Source organism: Amblyomma americanum, chromosome 1 (genome assembly GCF_052857255.1).
Source record: "Amblyomma americanum isolate KBUSLIRL-KWMA chromosome 1, ASM5285725v1, whole genome shotgun sequence".
Lineage (NCBI taxonomy): Eukaryota > Metazoa > Arthropoda > Arachnida > Ixodida > Ixodidae > Amblyomma > Amblyomma americanum.
In genome coordinates, this window is record NC_135497.1 from 370,653,563 (window position 1) to 370,671,489 (window position 17,927).

Below are 17,927 nucleotides of genomic sequence, written 5' to 3' on the forward strand. Positions count from 1 at the left end.
ATTACGGTAGCATTTCGAGCCTTCAGCGTGGCGGCGCGCCACCTGCGCCGCCACGTTGTCACGTGGTTGGTCGCGTGGTGCGGAGCACCTGCCGGCGGCGCGGCTGATCACGTGGTTCGTCACGTGGTTGGCCACGTGATCAAGTTCCACTCGGCCAGCTGTAGCTATCGCGTCACTCCAGCTTTAACTAGAGCTAAACCACCGCCATTTTTTTTTACATTGAAGTCCATGGCCAACCAACCAAATCGCCTCAATTGTTCATCTTATCCGACAATTCGTCTTATCCGAGAATTCGTCTTGACAGGAGTCTACTGCAAGGTTGTCGAGCGTCATGAAAATAGTCTGACCCAGTTTCTTCCGACGAGGTAGTCTTAGCGCAGCCCTTCTTGTTCGGCAGAAATCAGAGCCCGCGGAATTTTAATAAAAGAATACTACGTTGCAGCGTGCTTCGTGCGCCCGAATGCGCCGCGATTACAGTACGCTCATCCGTGACATGGCTAAGCGCTCCCAGCTTCGCGCCTTCTGCACTGGCCACGGCAGATCTTCGCATTGCGGTTGTTAGGAGATCAGTGCCAGTGGCTGCTGGCGTTTATCTCGGAGAAAAGCCAAAATATTCCAAAAGTATTCGTCAATAGTAGGCATCAGTAGGTGAAATACAGCACGTGGATAGAGACAGCCGGCTGAGCTGAGTGGACACCTGCCCGTAAAATCTAACACACACACACGCACACACGCGCACACACACGCACACGCAGACACACACACACACACACACACACACACACACACACACACACACACACACACACACACACACACACACACACACACACACACACACACACACACACACACACACACACACACACACACACACACACACACGCGCGCGCGCGCGTGCGCACATACATACATACATACATACATACATACATACATGCATACATACATACATTACATACATTACATACGTTACATACATACATACATACATACATACATACATACATACATACATACATACATACATACATACATACATACATACATACATACATACATACATACATACATACATACATACATACATACATACATGACGGATTCACTGATATATTTGGCATTCCTTATGAACCTGGGTGGTGGAGATTGCCCCCTTGACTATTAAAGTTGCTGCTTAAGTATTTTTTACTCTTCCCACTTATTTTTTTCATTGAGTCCTTTTTTTCATACTAAGCTGTTTTCTAAGTGCTAAGCTATTTTATTTTTATATCTGTGAGAGTTCATGCAGTTTTTCCATTCGTCAATTGCGCCTCCATTGCTCTATTCATCTCTTGCTCGTCTCTACTGCTGATTTGTGAATTTTCCTTTCACCATCTCCAAAACCGAAGGCTGCTGGAAGCTGCTCACGATGTCCTCTTTGATACCTGGATGCAGAGCTCGAAAGTTCAGCAGAATCTGATTAATATCTTGTGCACTGCTTCCGCGTGCTACATAAATATCAGCTCCCAGCTGAAACTTGCTTCTCTATTGCCTGGCTCTAAGGCAACCTGATCTCGCCTAAAATCAGGAAAACAACGGGAAAAGTGCACTACTGGGTATGCTTGTGCGCCATTGAAGTTTCTGTGGAGGTACAAACAGCTTATCTCGGAAGGTAGAAGGTTTTTTTTTTGTACAAGGTGCAGAGAGCTTGTTTATAGCAAAAGGGAAACACTGTCATCGACGAAGACGTTTCAGTTTGTTGCAAATGGGTTGCAAGCCCCAAGGGTAGCGTTGGCCTGGCGGCCTGGGGCACAGCTGGAAACATCCGAAAGTCCCGGCAAAGGATGAGTCGACTGGCAACAGAACAACTTGTTTATTCTGGCATCGCAAAAGAGCAGCCGGTCAGGGCGACCACGTTACTCGACGGAAGAAAATCGAAGTCTCTTTGGCGTCCGGGGCAGCTGCTTTTTATACCCTCGGAGTCGAGGGCAAGAAGGAACGGCTGGGGATGAGTCGCACGAGACGGCGACGCACGGACATGTTGAGACGTGAAGTGACGCGTCCGCCGGGCCGGCGCCGGTCAGACCTCCTCGCCTCCCAGTTGGGGAGCTCCTCTCCCCGGCTGCCGCGCTTTGACAAGCGTGGGCACCAACATGCACACAGACACACGCACACACGACGACACGTGGCATTGAAACCTGCCTGGACGCGCTTGGCGGGAGGCGTTACGGTAGCACTGAACGGGCCCAAAATGACCGCCACTTTGAACGAAGCCCCGGCGTCCGTTGCATCCGCGCCGGCTATACCGCGCGTCGTAGGCGAAACGTAACAGACCGCCCCGCCGGGAGAAGGAGATCCCGATGGTCAGGGGACTGCATCCGCTGTCCGGAGGGATGTCGCTCGATGATGCTCGTAATCGAAACCGGTCGTCCCTCGACGTTGCTTGAGCGCAGCGCACAGAGAAGGCCTCGTTCTCAGGTTCAGGATCACACAGGACACTGCAAAGTGACTTCGGGAGAGTTGCCATTTTTGTGCTCGTTCCCAGCAAGCGTTAGAACTACGCCGAAACGCAACCGCTCAGTCAGCAAGCACGAGACAACCCTCACTAAGCTCTGCCAGGCTCTTTCCCCTTTTATACTACTGCCTAGTTCCTTACAGTAGTCAAGCAGCACTCAGAACGCGTCCACAAATTGGAAAATTGTACTAGAAAGCACATAATCACTTTGAAACACTAAACAAAAGCAATATGTTAAAAATCCTGCCTCAGGAAGAAAACATCAGTAACAAACAACTTTGAGGCGGATTCTTACGTTAGGGGCCTCGACTTAAGCCATCGGCGTTACCGTTGAGACTCCCCTTTTTGTAACGCACCTCAAAGGAATATTGTTGCAAAGCGAGGCTCCAGCGCAGGAGGCGGCCAATTTTGGGAGAGATGGTCTGCAGCCATTGGAGAGGGCAGTGATCCGTCTCAATGACAAACCTCGAGCCGGCTAGGTAGCATGACAATTTCTGAACGGCCCACACGAGACACGCACACTCTTTCTCGGTGGCGCTGTACGCCTGCTCACGACAGGTCAGCTTACGACTAGCATACAGGAGGGGGTGTTCCACTTCTCCATTTTCCTGTTGGCACAGTACAACGCCCATGCCTCGCTCACTAGCATCGCACTGAACAACGAACCCTTTTGTGTAGTCTGGCGATCGTAGCACAGGTTGGCTTGTTAGGGCGCTCTTTAGGGCGCTAAAAGCTCTTTCCTTTGTCTCGCTCCAGACGACTGTTTGGGGCTCTGTTTTTCTTAGAGCATCCGTCAGGGGAGCCGCGATATCGGAGTACCTGGGGATGTACCTCTGATAGTAGCCGGCGACACCTAAGAACGACCGAATATCGGTCTTCGTGCGCGGTTGCGGGAAGTCTCGCACAGCGGCCACCTTTATTTCAGAGGGGCGGCGACGACCCAGTCCAATCACGTGACCGAGGTAGACAACCTCGGCCTGTGCTAATTGGCACTTGGGAGCCTTGACTGTCAAGCCCGCTTCGCGCAGGCGGGTTAGCACTGCCCGCAAGTGTGCCGTATGCTCAGACCAGGATGCGGAGAATATCGCTACGTCGTCTAAATACGGTAAAGCGAATTCTTCCTGTCCCCGCAACACTTTTTTCATGAGGCTTGAAAAGCAGTATGGCGCGTTCTTCAAACCAAAACTCAAAACTTTAGGACGGAATGTTCCCATTGGTGAAATGAACGCCACATACCTACTAGCCTCTTCTGTAAGTGGAACCTGCCAATAACCCCTGACAAGATCTAGGGTGGAAATAAACTGAGCGCTACTAACTTTCTCAAGGCGCTCCTCGATGTTAGGGATCGGATAAATTTGATCCTTAGTAATGGAATTAAGCCTGCGGTAGTCGACGCAAGGACGAGGTTCCTTGCCCGGTACCTCAACTAAAATCAAAGGGGAGGTATAATCACTCTCACCCGCCTCAATAACACCGAGCTGTAGCATTTTCTTTACCTCAGCCTCCATAATATCGCGCTGGCGGGGTGACACCCGGTACGCCTTGGATCGTACTGGCTCTGGGGAGGTAAGTTCTATATCATGAGTAAGGACAGAAGTCCTACCATGCCTCTCAGAGAACTGACCTTGAAACTCTTGTAAGAGTTGGTGTAGTTCGGTTTTCTGCTCAGCCGACAGCGGTGCTTTAATGATTAAGTCACTAATGACCTGATCAGTGTCTTCCCTGTTCGTCACTGAGCCTAGTCCCGGAAGCTCGACCGGAAGCTCTTCGGGAACGTTTACCATCATACACACCACTGCTTCCCGTTGTCTATAGGGTTTGAGCAGATTACAGTGGTAAACTTGCTGTGCTTTCCGTTTTCCTGTCATACTCACCACGTAGTTAATGTCCGACAGTTTTTGAGCAATCCGTGCTGGGCCCTCCCACTGCACGTCGAGTTTGTTTTTTAGCGATGTGCGCAATATCATTACCTCATCGCCCACCTCAAAACGACGGGCCCTGGCTGTCCGATCATAATAAACCTTGGCCCTCTGCTGGGCCTTTGCCATTGCTTCACCTGACAACTCCTCTGCCCTTCTTAAGCGTTCGAGGAGACTAAGCACGTACTCGACCACGACTGGGTCGTCGCCCCTGCCTTCCCACGAATCTCGAAGCATGCGAAGCGGAGACCGCAGCGAGCGACCGTACACCAGCTCAGCTGGCGAAAACCCCGTAGCCGCATGCGGCGCGGTCCTTAATGCAAACATCACCCCAGGCAGACACAGCTCCCAATCACTTTGTTGTTCAAAACACAATGCTCTCAACACGCGCTTCATGACGGAGTGGAGCTTCTCAACGGAATTCGACTGTGGGTGGTACACTGAGCTGTGTAACAGCTTTACCCCACACCTTTCGAGAAAGGCTGTCGTCAAAGCGCTAGTAAACACTGTGCCCTGATCTGACTGGATTTCCGCAGGAAAACCAACTCGCGCAAATATGGACAGTAGTGCATTGATTATCTCAACTGAGCTGAGTTCTTTAAGCGGCACTGCATCAGGGAACTTTGTCGCTGGGCAGATCACAGTCAAAATGTGTCTGTACCCTGTGGCTGTTACCGGCAGAGGTCCCACTGTATCAATAACGAGCCGTCTAAAAGGCTCCGTAATGATAGGTACCAACTTCAACGGCGCCCTCGATTTGTCCCCTGGTTTGCCAACCCGCTGACAGGTGTCACATGTCCTCACAAAGTGTTCTGCGTCACGAAAACACCCTGGCCAATAGTACTCTTGCAAGAGACGGTCCTTAGTCTTCTTAACTCCTAGGTGTCCGGACCACAAACCGCCATGCGACAAGCGCAACAGATCCTGACGGTAACACTGAGGCACGATCAGCTGATCGAACTCCACTCCTCTGCGGTCTAGATACTTCCGGTACAGGACCCCACCTCTTTCCACAAAACGAGCATTTTTCTTGGCGATACCTTCCTTGACATTGCAGCGCATGTTTTCTAGGCTGCCATCCTTTTTTTGCTCGGCTATCAAAGCCGACCGGCTGACTTTTAGCAACCTATTAAGTCCATCGGACGTAGGCGCGATGAGCAAATCTGCAGATAGCTCTTCTAACTTTCCCGTGTCGGGCATTTCCTCTCCAGTACCTGGTGCCTTCAACGCTACAGGCTCAATTTTATTCAGTTCGGACGTGCTCTGAGTATCAGCTTGCTGAGCCTCCGACCCTTTCTCATTGTTCGACAACGTCGGCCCCGCAACTACCGCCTTTGCAGCGAGCTCCCGAACTCTCGATCTGGTTAAGGCCTGAACGCTAGCCTCACCAAACAAAAGCCCCTTCTCGCGCAGGAGGTGATCGGACCTGTTCGAAAATAGGTACGGGTACTGGGGGGGCAGCATAGATGACACTGCGGCCTCCGTCTCAATTGCTCCGAAAGGTCCTTCAATAAGCACTTTTGCTACGGGCAGACACACGCTGTGAGCTTCCACGGCTTGCTTGATCCATGCGCACTCGCCCGTGAACATATCGGGTTCTACGTAAGAGGGGTGAACTACATCCATTGTAGCTGCGGAATCACGAAGCACTCGGCACTCTTTCCCGTTCACGAGGAAGTCTCGCATGTAAGGCTCGAGAAGCTTCATGTTCTCGTCAGTACTGCATAATGACAAAAACACGACTTTTGATTTTGTTTCTGGACATTGCGCCGAAAAGTGGCCCGGCTTCTGGAACGTATAACACACGCGCGCTTGCCTCGTCTCGAACCGCTTTCTGCGTTCGGCTTCGGCTGCCGCCGTCTCCTTACGTTCGGTCGGACTGCTTTCACTCGCATCCGCACTACGTGTGTCCCCCCTTGCTCTCATGGGTGTGAACTTCGGCCTCTCAGACTTCGAGCCAAATTCACCCTTTTGACCGTCCTTAGCTCCGCGAGCCCCACGCGTCACAAACTCCTCGGCTAGCTCGGCGGCTTTAGCCACTGTACTAACGTCTGGCCTATCCAAGACCCAGTACCGCACGTTCTCAGGTAACCGACTATAAAACTGTTCTAGCCCGAAACACTGCAGAATTTTCTCGTGGTCACCAAACGCTTTCTCTTCTTTGAGCCACTCCTGCATGTTTGACATAAGCCTGTAGGCAAACTCTGTATATGACTCGCTTCTGCCTTTTTCATTTTCCCGAAACTTCCGACGGAACGCCTCCGCTGACAGCCTGTACTTTTTTAGCAGACTCGATTTGACTTGGTCGAAATCCTCTGCCTCCTCTCTCTTCAAGCGAGCGACTACGTCGGCCGCCTCGCCGGGTAACAAAGTGAGCAAGCGCTGTGGCCACGTTTTCCGAGAGAAACCCTGCTTCTCGCACGTTCGCTCAAAGTTAACCAGGAACAAACCAATGTCCTCTCCAAGCTTAAACGGCCGCATCAGGTCAGTCATTTTGAACGATACCCGTTCTCCTGCACCGTGTGCCTGACTTCCATTACGAGCGCGTTCCATCTCTACCTCGAGACGCTTCATTTCCAAAGCGTGTTGACGGTCGCGCTCTTCTTTCCCTTTTTGCTCTTTACGTTCGCGCTCCTCTTTTTGCTCTTTACGTTCGCGCTCGTCTCTCTCTTTTTCTTTTTGTTCTTTACGTTCGCGCTCGTCTTTCTCTTTTTGTTCTTTACGTTCGCGCTCGTCTTTCTCTTTTTGCTCCCTCTCCTCAATGGTCTCAAGGCATTCCGACAGCTCGTCATCCTCAGCCTCCAACTCAAGAATAGCCCTTAGCAGTTCCGGTTTTCTGAGTTTGTCTGAGACATCCAGACCCAACTCTCTTGCAAGCTCCAGCAATTTCGGTTTGCGCAACGACTTCAAATTCATGGCTGCTCCGAATGCGGCTTTCTCTACTGCCTACTATTGTCTTGCCGCAAACTAACCCGGCAGCAACGACAACCACAATTACCAGCTCTGTTTCTGACACTAACAAAAGCCTGGCAAAACTCAGAAGAAGAAAGTCCCGCACTCACCAAACCTCGCAGCCAAGAATTCAGCGCAGTCGTTCCGCTGCAGGCAACCAGTCATCACACAGGGCTCGTTGCACTGCTCCCGGATGGTCGTTGTGCTGCTCAGCATACAGTTGACCGCATATCTTCGCTGCTGGCCTCCGTTGTCGGGATCTCACCGCTGGCAACCAGTTGTTGCAAATGGGCTGCAAGCCCCAAGGGTAGCGTTGGCCTGGCGGCCTGGGGCACAGCTGGAAACATCCGAAGGTCCCGGCAAAGGATGAGTCGATTGGCAACAGAACAACTTGTTTATTCTGGCATCGCAAAAGAGCAGCCGGTCAGGGCGACCACGTTACTCGACGGAAGAAAATCGAAGTCTCTTTGGCGTCCGGGGCAGCTGCTTTTTATACCCTCGGAGTCGAGGGCAAGAAGGAACGGCTGGGGATGAGTCGCACGAGACGGTGACGCACGGACATGTTGAGACGTGAAGTGACGCGTCCGCCGGGCCGGCGCCGGTCAGACCTCCTCGCCTCCCAGTTGGGGAGCTCCTCTCCCCGGCTGCCGCGCTTTGACAAGCGTGGGCATCAACATGCACACACACACACGCACACACGACGACACGTGGCATTGAAACCTGCCTGGACGCGCTTGGCGGGAGGCGTTACGGCAGCACTGAACGGGCCCAAAATGACCGCCACTTTGAACGAAGCCCAGGCGTCCGTTGCATCCGCGCCGGCTATACCTAGCGTCGTAGGCGAAACGTAACAAGTTGTAAGATTCGACATTTTGACGCCGGATCGGTTTTCTTCTTCGGGGTAACAACGACTGGCCGTAGTCATTCCTGAAGAAAGAGCTGAGCCTGCTCCGAAACCTGGGGGTTTTTGCACACCGTGTTCATACTTTTCCAATAAGTCATTCCCAACTAGGCAGACAATTCTGTCGATATGTTTTGTTTCCGAAACGTTTGTTAGCATAAACGAGCAGTCCAACTGCTTTGCATCTGTTCGCAAGCACTGGAGTTCCGAGTGCCGCTATTTAAGAACGTGGGAGATAGGAGATTCTGAGTTTTTTAAAAATCCTTTGTAGGTTTTGGGGCTTTGTTTAAGATGTTGCAAGAAAGTGCATTCTATTCGAGCAGTACTGGTGCAATAGTGCCGCCGTTAGGTACTCTGATTAGTCGGTTCAAGGTGCGTTATTTTCACGCGGTGCACTGAATTCTGTCCGGTAGAGGTTGAGTAAAGCCACTACAGATTTCAAGAAGGAAAATGGAACAGCAAATTTACGGAAGGGAGCGGCGCACAATTTGCGTAACATTATTTTGGTTAAGCCAAATATTTGTTTACTTTAACATCAGTGGTAATTTTTCAAAACATTCAATTAGGAAGTTTTATAGAGTCAAACCTGATCAGAAATGGCAAAAATATCGAAAGCATGGCTTTGTTGTGAATATTTTTTTCAATCTGTGAGGTAAGTACGCGAAACCCGAAGTAAGCAAGACTTAGGACTTCCGCGCGCGCTGACATCGCCTGCGGCAGGTCGAACATTGACGCCTCATATATGCGGCCTCTGTAGAAGTGTTGCAGTGACCAGGGTGCTGAAATCGCGCGCTCTTCCCAGAAGTTTTCACAGATTTTAAAAACTTTCTTCAGAGCTTCAAGATCACTTTCTCAATGACGCTACGGCAACATGACTTGCCCCATTTGGTGTTTCTTCTTACGCATAGGCATATATGCTGCAGCTTACAAGTTGAATGAAATATCTGTGCAGTTAAACTACCATTAATTAACAAAATTACTGCTTCTTCTTGGCGCCCACAAACTCTGCAGTTTTACTTTCACTTCCCCAACCTGTGAAGTTTTTTAAACCTTTGGCTAACGTTATACCTGTGAAACCCTGCGTGTGTTACCAAGCGCAAAGAACTTTAAACTCTTGATTTGGCTATGTTCTGAAATTTTCTTCGCTGTGCAGAATGAGGCAGAAGCTAAGCGTCCACTACGATTGAGAAGGACAAGCGGCGTCGTGAGATGTTTTAATCTCTTTCAGCCGCATAATACAGCAGTTTTTATTTATGGGACAGCCTTCACATACGCGTAAAAGCTTTAAAGTTGCCGAAAACAGCTTGTTCTTTTAATCTTGTGGCCGGGTCTTTCTTTTAAAAACGAACAACGCTTCAGAATGCCTCTCACGTCGCCCGACGCTTCATACTCTCTTTTTACCAGCTGTAGCAGCTAAAGTTACCGAAAAGTTTAAACTTATCCACGGAGAAACTTTCCAATAAAGCTATTGGAGGGGGGCTCCTCAGGTGTGACAGCATGGCGGCGTTGCAGAGGACTGCTTTTCGGGGCAGCCTACGTAGGAACGTAGGATTATTGCGGCGGTTGTTTAAATTTCACGATAAACTCGCGCATGATCGTCGTTGCTATCTAGCAGCCTCGTGCAAGCCAGTCTAGTTTCTTGACGATGCAAATGAATAAACGAGATACATGAAAGAACTCTGTCTGTGGTTGAAAACAGCAGGAGTGAAAGCGGAACGGTAGGCGGTCGACGCGCGCTTCGGAGAGTATCAGAACTCAGTATTCTTGCACAAGCGCATGACATAACTAGTAGTGCAATTATTTTTTAGTTTAGCGCTACATTTAATGAACACACTCCGACTGTCACGCTGCTCGCACCGTAAACGAGCTAGAAACGTTGGCCAGCCACGGGCGATTTAGTTCACGCTGCATACCCTTTTGCCTTTTTTGTGTGCTCATGCCATTTATTAGCCACATGCTGCTTGAAGTATGAACACTGACTTCAAATCATGTGTGCAGGTGGAAAGCGAGTACAATGAGGCCTCTTTTTGCGACACGCTGTTTTCTCAGAGCCATTGACCGCATCTTGTGTGTTCGGTTTATTTTTTAAGCACGGTTTATTAGGCAGCGGCGTTAAGTAATGACTGTAGTGCTACTTTGACACAGTTTTTTCGACCGATTGTCTGAATAATGAGTTATTGTGACAGTGAGGACATGGGGCAAAAACGAGGAGCAAGAAGGATTTGGTTAGAAAGTAATAAAAGGAATAAACCAATAAAAATAAAGTAATAAGTAATAAATAAAGTAATAAGTAAATATAACTCCCGATCTCTTTCGTTAAGGAAACAATATACTGACACATACGCATGACGTGATACGGCCGGTCATTATACAGAGTCAGGCAGAAAACTTCTCGCGGTTGAAATGTGCCCGTTAGTCATGTTTCTTCAGAAATGTTCGTCAACCAAGAGCGTCCTGTATTTACTTACGCCCTTCTAGTCTGGGCAAATAAATTTTTTGGATCAAATCAATCAATAACAACAACGCTGTCGCGGTGCTGCAAGCATTCCACTACAGGGTGTAAACGTCCTACTCCCCTAATCTCTGTGTATTGGTGGCAACGGGACCCTCATGAAACGATACTTAGCGGCTCTTCTGTCCCGTTATCGTGCACACATCCATGTAACAGCGCTCCTAAAATATGTTTTTGCAGCAAAACCCTGAAAACAATTCTATATGCTTGCGAACTAATTACGCAATGAAGGAATCGATCCCTCGCAGCGTGGCGTCGATCACAATGTTGCCAGTAGGGAGGCAAAAATTATACTATTTTAGATTTATTTTACTAAACCTGATTGACTGCTGCTCTTACGAGGTTTAGAGCTTAGTTATTAGCTTTAAATGGTTAATTACACACACTTGAATTAAAAAGATGCCGCTGGTATTTCAAGGTGGTCACAAAAAATAACGCTTCAGTTTAATTTGCGACCCCCGCACAAGTCATTCTGGCTCGCGTTCAGAAGTACGTCCTCTATTCAGGGTCCTCTGCAAAATTGAAAAGTTACCAAGTACCGTTCAGAAGTTGCATCTTACTATGGGTTACGCCGCAAGAAAAATTTATATCGCAGCAGACTCGCGCAGCGTATGCGGAAGGTTATTATATTTTCTGTTTATTTCTTCGAAGAAAGAAAGTGTGCTAATAGTTGATATTGTTGTTGTTTAGCATTCGAGTATTGCGCAAAAGTCTTCAGCATATCGTAAGCTATTCAGAAAATTCGAGACTGGGAAAGGTAACTCTGCGTCACCGACTGAAAAATCAGAAAGCCGACCCTCTTGCTAGGTAACATAGATGCGTCGGGATATCATTAAACAGTGCAGAGCAACAACGTAGGCTCATCTCTGGCCAAGAATCGCCGATGTTCAGAAAAAAGCACGGCATGGTCAAGTTGTGTCAAGATGGAGGCTTGCGCTGCCTGACCACAAGAGGACTTGTCTGACGTGGTCCACAAGCCGAGGCTTCCGATTGACTGGAGCCAGTGTCAGGCTCGAGTGGGCAGCATGAAACTAATTACACCGGAGTCAAAAAGGCTGCGGCAAGCCTCAGGAGGGCATTTGCTCCTGCATGTGCCAAAAAGGCAGCATTACGTTATTCCTGTTGATTCGGGCGTGGAATGCGGGATGTATTCGCTTGTCTAGTTGGTGGAATGATAGCCGCAATTCAGATCAGCCAATGAAACCGACTTTTGCATGATGTTTTTGTCTCTGGCTTGTTTTGCCCTCTCCAGTTGAGTTTTTTTTGTTTAGCATTTATTGGCTTTGAGTGACGCAACATCACGGCGGCGCGCAGCTGTGTGGCGACGGAGCTGGCAGCGTTCGCTCCGCGTGTGGCCTTCTCTGCTGCGTTAACTATAGTTCCAGTGGCTGGTTAGATGCGATGAAAGGGAATGCCTTGGCTGCGACCTGATGGCGATCATTTTCTGCGCCTTCTCGAGGTCGAAGAAGCCAAGTTTAGTATTGGGGCTTCGAACAATAACCGGTGAGAGCAAATTTTAGCACAAGAAGCTTTTCATCGCGCGTATTTATAAGCGCAGCGAAAGTCAGAGGTCAGAAGTTACGGGAGACCACACAACCTGGTATCTTCGGGCCGCGTTGTGAATGGACGGCGGAAAGAAACCCGTATTTTTTCCAGGAACCGGAAGAGAACCGAACCCGTATTTCTTTCGTCATCTTGGAACGGTACCCGAACCGGAAGGATTCACAGGGACCGTTCCGAACCGCTTTGGGAGGCGGTTCAAGCCAATTTTTGGTCCAACACACACACACACACACACACACACACACACACACACACACACACACACACACACACACACACACACACACACACACACACACACACACACACACACACACACACACACACACACACACACACACACACACACACACACACACACACACACACACACACACACACACACACACACACACACACACACACACACACACACACACACACACACACACACACACACACACACACACACACACACACACACACACACACACACACACACACACACACACACACACACACACACACACACACACACACACACACACACACACACACACACACACACACACACACACACACACACACACACACACACACACACACACACACACACACACACACACACACACACACACACACACACACACACACACACACACACACACACACACACACACACACACACACACACACACACACACACACACACACACACACACACACACACACACACACACACACACACACACACACACACACACACACACACACACACACACACACACACACACACACACACACACACACACACACACACACACACACACACACACACACACACACACACACACACACACACACACACACACACACACACACACACACACACACACACACACACACACACACACACACACACACACACACACACACACACACACACACACACACACACACACACACACACACACACACACACACACACACACACACACACACACACACACACATATATATATATATATATATATATATATATATATATATATATGTATATATATATATATATATATATATATATATATATATATATATATATTGCCACAGTACCAAGCAATCTAGTGGCGCCATACCGAGGCCGAACTGTTTTAGATGGGACTTGCCATGATTTGCGCACTCGAGGGGCTAGGGGGATTCGTCTTCTTCCTCGCTCGAGCTCCCTGCTGTCTGGCACTCCCAGCACGTCTAATTAAACCTGGTTTGAGTGCTTCGCCCGTTTGTCGGTGACATATTTGGTGGAGGTGCTGGGTAACGATCCATGTACGCTGACCTCGAGGACACTCTTGACGTCAGTTCTCAACGCGTGGCTACAACACCAGTCCACAAGGAGAGCCGCCGCCTGCGAGGCCTACAACCAGAGTTCGGCCAACTCGCAAGACCAGCAAGGGCCATGATGTTCGCTACGGCAAGCCAGACAAGTCAGCATTCCGGGAATGCCCCGCCGTTCGTCGTTCACACGCCTCGGTCGCCCCCCCCCCCCCCCCTCATATCACAGTGAGAGGTTTGAGGACGTCGAGGACTGGTTGGCCAGCTTTGACCGACTGGCGGGTTTCAATGAGTGGGACGGCGAGCGCAAGCTGCGCAACGTCTACTTTGCGCTGCAGGACTCGGCCAAAATGTGGTTTGAGAACCACGAAGCTTCCTTTACCACCTGGGAGGCTTTTCGTCGAGAGCTGCTAGCGACATTTACCAGCAGCGAAAGAAAAGAGAAGGCTGAAATCGCCCTGCGCTCAAGATAACAGCAGCCGAATGAGAGCGTCGCGCTGTTCATAGAGGACATGACGCGACTGTTCAATCGGGCCGACCCTGCTATGCCCGAAGCCCAGAATGTACGCCTATTAATTCGTGGTATAAAAGAGCAGCTATTTGCCGGACTGGTCCGTGACCCGCCACGAACAGTGTCCGACTTCACCAAGGAGGCAATGGGTATCGAGCGCTCTCTGGAGGAACGGGCCGCCCACTACGGACGTCAGGCTACTGTAGCAGCCGCTTCCCAGTACACGCCTACGTCGCTGCCCGCCAAGGATCTTCGGGGGCTTGTAAGAAGCCTTGTGCGCGAGGAACTGGCGAAAGTTCGCTTTGAAGCTCCACAAGTCAGCGTCGCTGCCGTAACGGACGTGGTCCGCGAAGAAATCCGACGAGTTGTGCAGCCACCCCCCGCTCCACACCCAGCGCCCTCCGTTATGACGTACTGCGAGGCGCTATGAAGTCCCGGGCCAGCGATGCGAGCCTTTTCACCCGTCGCTCCTGTGCCATACCTGCAGGAGCCAGTCGCAAGTGTGCCCTGAACGCCGCAGGAGCTCGGGCCACCCCTGAGCAAAGCGCACGTTTGGCGTACACCAAACAACCGGCCGCTCTGTTACCACTGCGGGGAGCCCGGCCACATCCTCCGCCATTGCTCCTACCGCAGAATGGGTTTAAGGGGGTTTTCACCTGACGCACCTCGACCACGCTACGATGAAAGACCACGGGATATCGAACAGTACTTGGCTGATAACGTGCAATCTTCGACCTCGCAGCGACGCCAGTCCCGATCGCCATCCCCAAGGCGGTTCTCTTCGCCCGGCCGCCCGTCATCCTCTGGCCAGTTCAGAGGCACGTCCCCACGTCGGGAAAACTGAAGACGGCGTCCTCTGGGGGTAGAGCTGCCGCTACAGGACCGAGTCAAGAGCCTCCACTCGACGATTCGCCGCGACGCTCCGTCCGACGACAACCTGAACCGACGACCTCGACGACCCGCTGCGACCGACTGGTCTCCGCCGAAATACCGGTATCCGCCGACAACCACGACGTTACCGCACTCGTGGACACCGGCGCCGATTTTTCTGTAATGAGCAGACGGTCAGCCACGGACTTGAGGAAGGTTCTGACCTCTTGGTCTGGGCCGCAGATCCGGACAGCTGGTGGCCACGTGGTAACTCCGATCGGTGTCTGCACTTCGCGAATTCAGATCCGCGGTGTTACATTCCCTGGCTGCTTTGCTGTGTTACCCGAGTGCTCAAAAGACCTTATAGTCGGTTTGGATTTCCTTCAGGAGTACGGTGCATTATCAACCTCTAGGAGCTAATAGTGTCGTTTTCCACCAAATGCCCTGTCGACGACAATACCGAGCCACGCAGGGCTAAGTTATGCGTCTGTGACGACCACGTATTGATCCCGTCCAGAGCTAGCATGTTTGTTACCGTCGAGTATGATAACAGCCCCAGCACTCGTGGCATCGCTGAAACCAACATCTCACTGCTCCTGGGTGGGCAAGTCTGTGTAGCTCGCGGAATTTTGATATGAACAGTGGGCGAACTGATTTTTTGGTGACCAATTTTGGTTATGAACTCCAGTATTTGCCTGGCAAAACAGCTATAGCGTATTTCGAAGAATTTAGCGAATTCGCGGGACAGCACGCGCTGTGCGAAATCGCGGCATCAGTGGAGGCAATCAACCACTCACCATAAAAACAGACGTGAACCCGAACCTTCCGTCTAATCAGAAACGCTGCCTCGAGAGGATTATCGAATCTTTCCGCGACTGATTTGCCTCGATCTCCAAGGTTAGCCAGACTCCGCTAAAAAAGCACCGCATTATAGTTGACGCAAATCAGCAACCGTTATGCCAGCCGCCTTATCTGATCTCTTCGAAGGAACAGGATGCCATTCGCCGACAAGTTCAAGAAATGCTCCAAGACGACGTGATACAACCGTCGACGAGACCATGGGCATCGCCTGTTGTTCTAGTGGCGAAGAAAGATGTAACCCTACGGTTCTATGTTGATTACAGGCGTCTAAACAAAGTCACCAAAAAAGACGTTTATCCTCTGCCACACATTGATGGCTCCCTGGACCGGTTACGCCACGCCACGTACTTCTCGTCACTAGATTTACGCAGTGGCTATTAGCAAATCGAGGTGGACGAACGCGACCGGGAAAAGACCGCCTTTATTACACCGGATGGTCTGTACGAATTCCGGGTGCTTCCTTTCGGCCTGTGCTCGGCTCCTGCTACCTTTCAGCGGATTATGGTCACCGTGCTTGCCGATCTAAAATGGCAGTCCTGCCTAGTGTACCTAGAAGACGTAGTCATCTTCTCCGCCACGTTCGGAGAGCACCTGAGGCGCCTGCACGCTGTGTTCGCAGCAATTCGTTCGGCCGGTCTTTCCCTCAAGCCCGAAAAGTGTCACTTAGCCTTCCAGGAGTTGAAGTTTGTCGGCCACATCGTGAGCGCTAAGGGAGTCAGCCCTGACCCCGATAAGAAAGCCGCGGTTTCTGCTTTTCCCGTGCCAACCGATAAGCGCAGTGTGCGCCGCTTTCTGGGTCTCTGCGCCTATTATCCGCGTTTTGTGCCGAACTTCTCCCAGATCGCTGAGCCCCTCACCCGCCTCCCGAAAGGTGCCGAACCGTTCCTCTGGGGCCAGGAGCAACAACAGGCCTTCGAAGACCTCCGCACTCGTCTCCAGAGTACGCCCATCCTTGGCCACCTCGATGAGTCAGCCGACACTGAACTGCAGCAACATCGGCCTCGGTGCGGTCCTTGTGCCGTGACAGGATGGTATCGAACGTGTCATCGCATACGCAAGCCGCACCTTGTCACGCTCGGAGGCGAACTATTCCACTACTGAAAAAGAATGCCTTGCAATTCTGTGGGCAGTGACCAAATTTCGCCCGTATTTATACGGCCGCCCTTTTAGAGTCGTCAGTGATCACCATTCGTTGTGTTGGCTGGCGAACCTCAAAGATCCCTAGGGATGGCTTGCACGCTGGAGCCTTCGCTTTGAAGAGTTCGATGTCACCTTCGTTTATAAGTCCGGAAAGAAGCACAGTGATGTCGACTGTCTGTATCGTGCTCCTACCGAGGATAACCGAGCTGATCCGGACGACGATTCTATTTTTCTCGGCGCCATCTCCACGTCCGTCCTCACTCAACACCAAAGGAATGACAGTGAACTACGGCCTCTCATTGAGTATCTTGAAGGAAGCGCTGCGTCGCCCCCGCGAATATTCTGACGTGGACTGTCATCATTATGTTTGCGTGATGGCGTTCTGTATAAGAAAAACTACAACCCGACGGAAGCTGCATATCTGCTCGTCGTACCTACGGCCTTGCGCGACGAAGTCCAGCAGGCGTGCCATGATGACCCATCTTCTGGTCACCTGGGTTTTTCCCGCACTTTGGCGCGGATACGCCAAAAGTACTACTGGCCCAGGGTTACTGCAATTTTCCGGCGTTACGTCAGAACTTGCCGCGAGTGCCAACGTCGCAAGACGCCGCCGACTAAGCCAGCCGGACAACTACAGCCTATTGATCCGCCACAAGTCCCCTTCCACCAAGTCGGCATGGACTTACTCGGCCCATTTCCGGAGTCCTCGCTGGCTAACCGCTACATTGTGGTCGCCACCGACTACCTCAGCCGGTACTGTGAAACTAAAACTCTCCCTCGTGGTACCGCTGACGAAATTGCGAGCTTTTTCGTTCAAAATATTGTGCTTCGTCACGGTGCACCCATCATCGTTGTAACTGACAGGGGAACGGCGTTCACCTCGGCCCTTACGC

At 50.8% G+C, this 17,927-nt stretch overlaps 1 protein-coding gene across 1 annotated transcript; it reads right to left on the reverse strand.

Annotated features, from left to right (window-relative positions):
• Window positions 1–1,344: 1,344 nt before the first annotated feature.
• Window positions 1,345–6,603, reverse strand: LOC144122081 (uncharacterized). The gene is made up of 2 exons (XM_077655601.1): window positions 5,679–6,603; window positions 1,345–1,427 (listed from the first exon to the last, which is right to left on the reverse strand). The coding sequence occupies exons 1-2, from the start codon at window positions 6,601–6,603 to the stop codon at window positions 1,345–1,347; spliced, it is 1,008 nt and encodes a 335-aa protein (XP_077511727.1).
• Between the last annotated feature and the right edge of the window lie 11,324 nt (window positions 6,604–17,927).